At 49.6% G+C, this 8,724-nt stretch overlaps 1 protein-coding gene across 6 annotated transcripts; it reads left to right on the plus strand.

Moving 5' to 3' along the window:
• The first annotated feature begins 647 nt into the window (after positions 1-647).
• On the plus strand, positions 648-7,821 carry ZBTB14 (zinc finger and BTB domain containing 14). Of its 6 annotated transcripts, none has more exons than XM_047827741.1 (3): positions 648-933; positions 3,176-3,443; positions 4,586-7,821. In XM_047827741.1, the coding sequence occupies exons 2-3, from the start codon at positions 3,441-3,443 to the stop codon at positions 5,930-5,932; spliced, it is 1,350 nt and encodes a 449-aa protein (XP_047683697.1). In that variant the 5' UTR covers positions 648-933; positions 3,176-3,440; the 3' UTR covers positions 5,933-7,821. The 6 variants fall into 6 exon arrangements, with proteins under 6 accessions (XP_047683697.1, XP_047683698.1, XP_047683700.1 ...); XM_047827742.1 differs by having other exon boundaries at positions 3,360-3,443; XM_047827744.1 differs by lacking the exon at positions 648-933 and having other exon boundaries at positions 1,575-3,258; positions 3,360-3,443.
• Positions 7,822-8,724: the final 903 nt, after the last annotated feature.

Raw genomic sequence — 8,724 nt, forward strand, 5'->3', positions numbered from 1 at the left:
CTCCTGGGTGACTCGGGTCACCCCTCACATTCCAAATGAAAGATGTCACTTTAGTCATTTGCTTTGCTAACGTTTGTCAAGCGTCTATCATTCTCCCAATACACATAAGACACCAGTAACACCAGCCAAGACACAACGTCCGGAACCTCGTGTCCGAGCCTCTGCCAGTGTGCGCGAAGGGCTAAGGTGCCCGGAACCCTCACCCTGGAGCCGTGGGCGAGCCCCGCAGGCGCAGCGCCCGACCTGCGCGCGCCCGAGGGCGGCACTGCCCCACGAACATGCACACGCACGGGAGCGCCGCGCTCCCGCGTCCCCGGCGCAGCGCCGGCGGCGGGCGCGGGCGGGAGCCCAGGAGCCTGGGCGGAAGGCGGGAGCACCAGGCAGGGCGGGTGCCCGCGAGCGGCGCTCGTGCTTACGCTCCTTTGCTCACGAAGCCCCGCCCCCGCCCCGCCCACCCCTTCTCCCGCGCGCGGGCTCCGCGCGCCCCAAGCCGCGCGCGTGCGCGCGCGTGCGCAGGCCAGGGCCCTCCGGGGGCGGCCCCGTAGACTCCATCCTAAAGCGTCGCAAGGTCCCGGATTAACCCTTTCCTTGCAGGCCCATTTAGAGGCCCTGTCGGGTTCCGTGCCTGCGCAAGCCGGTGGCGCGCCTTCCCCCCAGCCCGCACCGCGCATGCACGGGAAGGGGGGGGTGCCGGTGGGGGTGTTCACGGCCGGCTAGACATTCTGTGCTCGTGCAGGAGGAGGGCTGCTACCATCAGGGACGTGCACGATTCCCTCCCACCCCGCCCCCTCCCCAAACTCCAAAAAAAAAAAAAAATTCAAAATACACTGCCACCCACCGTGCCCCCGCGCCCCGCGTCCAACCCGTCCCCGGCCTGCGTGCAGTGAGCGCGGGGAGCCCACGGCGAGTGTCTGTGGCTGTGCCAGGCTGCAGGTAAGCGCGGGCCGGGGGTGCGGAAGGGGCCCGGGCCATCCGCGAGGCGGCCGCGGGGGCGCGGGGGCGGCCGGCCGCCGGCGCGGCGGGGCGGCCCGGAAGAAGCGCGTTCTCGCCGAGCTCTGGGGCACCAGCCAGTTCCAGGATGTGCGGGCGGCCGCTGGCGGCGCGATGCGAGCGGCGCCGGGCGTGGGCCGGAGCCGGGCCGGGCGAAGGGACCGGGCGCCCTAGAGACCGCGCAGGCCGGCGAGCCGGCTCCGGTAGCGGCCGGGCGGCGGCGGCGGCGGCGGCCCCGCGCGCGCGCTCGCCGAGTCTCGGCGGCGGAGTTCATGGCCGCCCCCGCTCGCACCGCCGCAGTGCACCGCGGTGGGGGTGGGGGTGGGGACGGCTCTGAGCCCGGCGCGGAGCGCGGCCCGCCGGGCGCCGCCCCTACGAGCCGCGGGCCCCGCCGCGCCGCCCCCAGCTGCCTGCCGCGGAGGGGGCCGGGACCCCCGCGCACGCACTCCCGGGTGCGCCCGCGGAGCTTGGAAGCCGGCCGCGCGCCGCCCCCGCCCCCGGCCGCGGGAGGGCGGGGGAGGGCCCGGCGCGAGCCGGCCGGGGAGTGCGCGGGGCGCGAGCTCCGGGCTCGCGGGGCGCGGCGCGGGGCTGCGGAGCCGGGCTGCACGCCCGCTCCCGCTCCCGCTCGCCGCCGCCGGCCCTCCCTCTTGGGCGCGGAGCCGCGGCCCCCAGCCTGCTCTGGACTGCGATTTTGAAAGGGAAAGTGGCTCTTTCACCTCCCGGCTGCGAAGCGGGGAGCTTTTGTTTGGGAAGGGATGCAAAGGGCCTTATCCGACCCCCCACCTCCCGGGCCGAAAGGAACGAGAGCGAGGCCTGAGAGGCTCCGAAGTCCTCTTGGGTCTTGCGCTTCGTTCCCTGCTTCCTCCCCATCCCGAAGGTGCGAGCTTTCAACCGGGAAGTCGCGCCGCCGCCATTGTCGCGGCTGCTCCGGGGTAGGGGAGGCGGCTGCCGCTGCTTATGTAAGTTTGACTTTGCTGGAGCCCCCGCTCCCTGCTCTCTAACGGCGGCCCAGCGCGCCAGCGGTTTGGAGAACCACAATAAAGGGGCAGCTTTGTTTGGAGGTGTAGTTGGGGCTACATCTTTCCCTGCACCTACACAAATACTGGCAACGGCCGTCTTCCAGTTTAACTCACCTGAACTTAGCAACTGGAACGTCTCAGCAGAAAGTAATGGTCCTCGGCGATCTTGCGAGAGAGTGGGGACCAAATATCACACTGCACCCTCCATCCCACCAAATTCAGCACCGTGGTGTGTCGCCATGGGTACTGCAGGGCCACTCCTCTCCCTAGTCCCATGCACTTTATTCCCACAAGCCTTAGGGAGAGTTACAACAGTGGGAAGCGACTAGGTAGCAAGGTTTTGCGTGGCTGCCTTCCCTTGGAGATGACTGCAGGCCGAGGTACATCGAAGGAACTGGCGGGGTCCGCAGCAACTCTATTAGTAATGTTGGCCAGCTCTCACGTGTGCAGATGAGAAACCCCCTGCTACTTTAGGCAGCTTAGGGGTGTGTTTGTTTTTCTGGAGCGGGAACTTTGGAGGGTTTTCATAATGTTGGTCTCTAAGGTCGGTTCTTGCACCACAATTTTTGTGGAAGAATATTGCAGCTCAGTCCTTGGTTCTACCACACCGAAGTTTGCGTGCTCACTGTTCAGTCGAGGAAAGATGTTTTTCAGAATATTGGTCTGCAGGATGGAGTCCCTATGGTAAGAGTTAAAACCCCCTAAAAGCTAGAATTTTTTCAGTCTCCCAGTAGGGATAGAGGTGAAAACACTGGGATTTCTCAATTACAACAATAAAGAGCAGTGTAGTTTAAGTGATAGGTGCACATCACATAGAAGCATGGAAAGAAGAAAGCAGCTACTGTTCTCTCTCCTCCAGGGTTAATTGTGGGGTATGGACACGTCTATGACTTTATATTGATTTTTAAAACGTACACACTATATGCTTCTATGAGCCTAGAAATAAAGGTGGAGGGCTACATGCCCAAGCAGGAAGTGGTGGGGGTAGGGGATACTTACTGGCTTTTTCTGTATCTGTGTAGCTATGAACCTCTGTGCAAATCTGGGCATGGGCTTTGTTAGGACTTCCTTAGTGGTTCTCCAACCCATTCCTCTAATCCCGGTGTACCGCCCCTGCACGCCCCAAGTGCCACAGCCTTTATCTGTTCTCATTCATATCTGTTCAGAGCTGGACCTGATGCTGCCAGTCACCCTCCTCTCTGTTCCCAACCTGAAAATGGGTACATGTGCAAGTGGCAGGACGAGAAAGGAAAGTTTATTTTTTAAAATCAATTCTTGAAAATATTCTTGTTTAGAATTTGGGATGGAGGAAGGTCCTACCTTATTCTTGTTTGTCCTTTTCTCTTGTAGGACTGGCGCATCCCTGATCAGAGTTATTCTGATCTGAAGAATTTGGTGTTTGAAGCATTAAGATAATAGCCTGAGTTGTTCATGGTAACTATAACTCTGGATATTAAATCTTGAAAATCTGGTTTGGTGTTTGCTTTAAAAAACACAGTGTGTATAACGTATACAACGTATAACGTATGTGCACGTATCGGTTATGCATTAGAACTTGATTCTTTGGGGAGAATGCTTTGTTAAATAAAAGGAAAACAATGTTTCAAAAAGAAATCATACAGAACACATTCTTTTAAAAAGATAATTCTTTAGGACGGTCTTTTGCGCCAGATGTCTCGTGCCAGTTCAGAAGTTTTTTAGCTTATAAAATACAGCACTTGCCAAGCACATCCAGTCCCGATGACGCTTTCGTCCGGATGGCGGATAGATTGGCATCCAGGTGGACTGAAGACACTTATCACTGTCCTCCCAAATGCCATCTGATTGTCTGAGGGTCATATTAAACCATAACCCTCGTTCAGAAGTAGCCCAAGGCCGGTGAGGAAAAAACCCCAGAAGACAACCCTAAGTGGGATGTTTTGGCAATATCTCTTTCTAGTTCTACGGGAGTGATGCGTCTCTTCTGTCCAGGAAGTAGAACACTGAGTGCTGTTAGTTGTTTCACAGAATCTCTTCTGTACACGGGATTAGAGTAGACACGACCGGAGTAGAGGCTCTTGGCCTCGCATCTCTTTCTTAAACCTTGAGGTTATTTGTTGTCATTACCTCTCGTTGTCAGAAGCACAAGTTTTGGGGTAGGTTGCCTGGATTGGAGTCCCAGCTCTCCAGTAAATAACTAGAGTATTGAGCAGGTTCCTAAAGTCATGTATAAAGGTGGGGGGGGGGTAGGAATGCCTGTGTCCTAAGGTTATTTAATCAGTACATTTGTGAAGGCATGCAAAGCACACAGAACAGGGTCTGGCATGTATTACGTGCCCACTCAAAGTGGCTGTTATTATTACTAAACAAATACTTTTTAAACTGAAGATGAATAGAAGTGACAACATGGCCATCCCCAAGCTGGGATGGATATCCCAGTCTTTCGTACTCTTGTTCTTGAACCACTCCTAACATTGACTTTGTGAAATTGCTAGCTACTGAAAATTCATAAGGAAATGAAAGCCCACCTGTGTTTTGTATGTGGAAAAAGTATCGGTCGTAAATCTGAAACTCTGTTTTTAACAATTCTTTTGCAGGAGTTTTTCATCAGTATGTCTGAAACCATTAAATATAATGACGACGATCATAAAACTCTGTTTCTGAAAACACTAAACGAACAACGCCTGGAAGGAGAATTCTGTGATATCGCCATTGTGGTCGAAGATGTGAAATTCCGAGCACACAGGTGTGTTCTTGCCGCCTGCAGCACCTACTTTAAAAAGCTTTTCAAGAAGCTTGAGGTCGATAGCTCTTCGGTAATAGAAATAGATTTTCTTCGTTCTGATATATTCGAAGAGGTCCTGAACTACATGTACACAGCAAAGATTTCTGTGAAAAAAGAAGATGTCAACCTAATGATGTCATCGGGTCAGATTCTTGGCATCCGGTTTTTGGATAAACTCTGTACTCAGAAGCGTGATGTCTCCAGTCCCGATGAAAACAACGGCCAGTCAAAGAGTAAGTATTGCCTCAAAATAAATCGCCCCATTGGAGATGCTGCTGACACTCAGGATGATGACGTGGAAGAAATTGGAGACCAGGATGACAGTCCTTCCGATGACACGGTAGAAGGCACCCCCCCGAGTCAGGAGGACGGCAAGTCGCCGACGACAACGCTCAGGGTTCAGGAAGCAATCTTAAAAGAGCTGGGGAGTGAGGAAGTCCGGAAAGTAAATTGCTACGGGCAGGAGGTAGAATCCATGGAGACCCCGGAATCGAAAGATTTGGGGTCCCAGACCCCTCAAGCCTTAACATTTAACGACGGAATGAGTGAAGTGAAGGATGAACAGACGCCAGGCTGGACGACAGCCGCCAGTGACATGAAGTTCGAGTACTTACTCTATGGCCACCATCGGGAGCAGATAGCCTGCCAGGCGTGCGGTAAGACATTCTCTGACGAAGGCAGGTTGAGGAAGCACGAGAAACTCCACACGGCAGACAGGCCGTTTGTCTGTGAAATGTGCACAAAAGGTTTTACCACACAGGCCCACCTGAAAGAACACCTAAAAATCCACACAGGGTACAAACCCTACAGTTGCGAGGTGTGTGGAAAATCATTTATCCGCGCCCCAGACTTAAAGAAGCACGAGAGAGTTCACAGTAACGAGAGACCTTTTGCGTGCCACATGTGTGACAAAGCCTTCAAACACAAGTCCCACCTCAAAGACCACGAACGAAGACACAGAGGGGAGAAGCCCTTTGTATGTGGCTCTTGCACCAAGGCATTTGCCAAGGCGTCTGATCTGAAAAGGCACGAGAACAATATGCACAGTGAAAGGAAGCAGGTGACCCCCAGTGCCATCCAGAGCGAGACAGAACAGTTGCAGGCAGCAGCGATGGCCGCTGAAGCCGAGCAGCAGTTGGAAACGATAGCCTGTAGCTAGAGGTGATGGGACAGGACCCCGCTTCGCCTGAGCCCCGGAGACTGAGACCGCATTGTTCGTCGTACATGAACGCCAGTCGCTGTATTTTTGTGGAAACTTACGGAACATTGTACTCGCTGGACTTAAGGCAGTGCTTGGTTAGGTAGTTTTAAAACTTTGCAAGGAAGTAAGGTTCCTTGGTTCCGACCAAACAGTGTCACTGTCCTGTCTGGTGTCTGGTGGTAATGTCGCCAGTAAGTCCCCCTCCCTCTTTTTTACGATTTTAATTTGAGAACTCCTGTGTCCAGTTCAGAAGTAGGAGACTTCTGTTCCATTTTTAATTCCTCTCGACACTTGCTGCGCTGGTGAGTGTATTGCACAGAGTGATAATTGAGTAAATTGATTTCCTGATCATCACGCTTATTTGTGACTTCACAGTCAAAACAGCCTCTTTAATAACTTAATAAGAGTACTTCATGTAGATGCAGAAAATACTGGTGGGTGGTTGACCAAGAACACCGCGTGGATACGAACACAAGTTCCAGAAGTGCAGAATGGCATTAGATTTGTATTCGGTTTGTTAATTTTATATCACTGGTTTTCACTATTTTTGTGGACAAATGATGGTTGCTTTGCTAAACTGTTTCTTCATTTTGATTGCCCGCACTTCCCCCAAAAGATGTAGTCACAAGTCCCGAACAAGGCTGAGCAAACCCACAGGGATGATGGTGGTCTGGGGGCTGAGTTCTTTATGTTCCTCTCTTTTGGGGCATTGTCACTAGGCGGCAGATGCGGTTTGTGGGGTAGACCAGTTATTAGAGGGATAGCAAAGGGGGAATAGGAACCTGCTCTCAGGGACAAGGTTTTCATGTTTGCAACAATTCCAAGATTTTCTAGATCAAAATAATTCTCAATTGATTTTTGAACTTGGATTTTTATTTAGGATCAAATTAGGACAAGAACAGGTATGCTTCTTCAGATACATGTGTGTCACTTAAGAGAATGTCATCAAGCGTTTGGGCTCTCTGCAGCACGTGATTTATAGGAGATGTAATATCGTTACTTAAATTAATAAATTGAAAATCTTTTAAGTGTGTAAATAGTGTAGAAGTGTTGGTCTTATGTATTTCAAGTAAAAGTAGACAGCTGCACTTTTTTTTTTTTTGCACATTGGATTAAAATAACTTTCATAAGCAGCAAACATCAGTCTCTTTTTTTAACTAATATTAAAGACTATCAGACCAAATTTTTATTTTTTTGAAGTATATTTCATCATTGGTGGTTACAGTTTTAAGTAGAATTTGGTTGCCATTTCATAGTCATAAACAGAATTATAAACACTGTTCCAGTTTTGGTGTATGCAAACTTTTTTTTTAACCATTTCTTTAGGAATATATTGAAATGCCAAAATAGTTTGAATTATGTTCCGTAATAAAGTATTAGTCAATTATTTTATAATGTACAATTTTAGGAAAATGTCAATTTTCAAAATTTATTTTTGATTCCTAGAACTTTTTTCCTCAAGATACATTAAAGTAATTTCATTTCATACTTGTTGCATTAACACCTGTAATTGCTGTTACAGGAGAAATTTTATTTTTTAACTTGATGTATATGTTGTGCCCAAGATCATAGGATGGAGATGCTACCTTTTAAAGAAAGTTATTTATTGGTAAAATGTTTAGTTTAAAATTAATTTAATCTTCTTTCTTAAAAGTCGTTTATTCTGTCCTAAAAGTAGTCTTGTCACTGTGTTTATATGCTGTTAGTGGAAGGGGAACTGATTGGCGCTCCTTGGCTGTTTTAACCAAAGCAGAGGAAAAATAATTTAACGTCTTGTTGATAGCTACTACAACAAACCATTTTTGGGGGCTTCATTTTTGTATATAAAAGAAAATATACTTCTGTTATTCCTGTTTTCATTTTTTTCATAGCAACGTTTCACACATCCAGCTTTCTGCCGAAGCACATGTTCTATGCTATCTTCATCATGGTTTTACACAGAGTTGCAAGTTAAACACATGGTGTTGATCCTCAGTGAAACCAGAGTCCGGGTGGTACCCCCAAAAAGCTTAATTTTCAGCACTTGATTTGTATTATGCACATACCTATCATCTGTCCACTTTTGCATGAGAAATGAATTTGTGGTTTACCGTGGCTAACACCGGTTACGGGGTCTGTATGTGTGCTAGCATGCATGTTCCCTTTGTTTTTTGGTGGCAGCAAAGTCATGACGTGGAACCTTTCCTGTTCTCTGGTCTTTCAGACTGCCTCTCCCACCCAGCTAACTTGAGTGGTCCCCTGGATGGTGAAGCCTTCATGTTAGACCTCCAATCACAGGGCGTTAATTCTGAAATATGCTGACCCTGAATCTGCGATGTGAGAGGAGAGGAGATTCTAAATGTTAATGTTACTACCTTTACATTATCTGAAAGTCAGCTAATTTTTTCCTTTTGTACAAAGAAAATGTCTGTAGGCTTGATTTTAACTTTTATGCCAAGGTGCAGTATATTGGCAGTGACAGAGAATTTTAGGAAATCTGAATTTTAGGTAATTGCCTGTTGATTAACTTCGTGAATTTGGGATTGTTAGAAGTTACCATCAAGTGAGCCAGATGCTAACAAATTCCTACTATTTTGTTGAAGAAAAAGTCGAGGTGCACATTTATGCAGTCTCCAGTTCAATGGATTATGTTGTACAAGGATAGCCAAGTCACTGGGAACCTGGAATTCATTTTCCTGAGTGATGCTGTTAGTGGTGACCAGTTCCCGGAGCAGCCATGAAAGCCTTCCCTGTAAGTGTGTTATAGGACT

This window comes from Prionailurus viverrinus, chromosome D3, assembly GCF_022837055.1.
Source record: "Prionailurus viverrinus isolate Anna chromosome D3, UM_Priviv_1.0, whole genome shotgun sequence".
Lineage (NCBI taxonomy): Eukaryota > Metazoa > Chordata > Mammalia > Carnivora > Felidae > Prionailurus > Prionailurus viverrinus.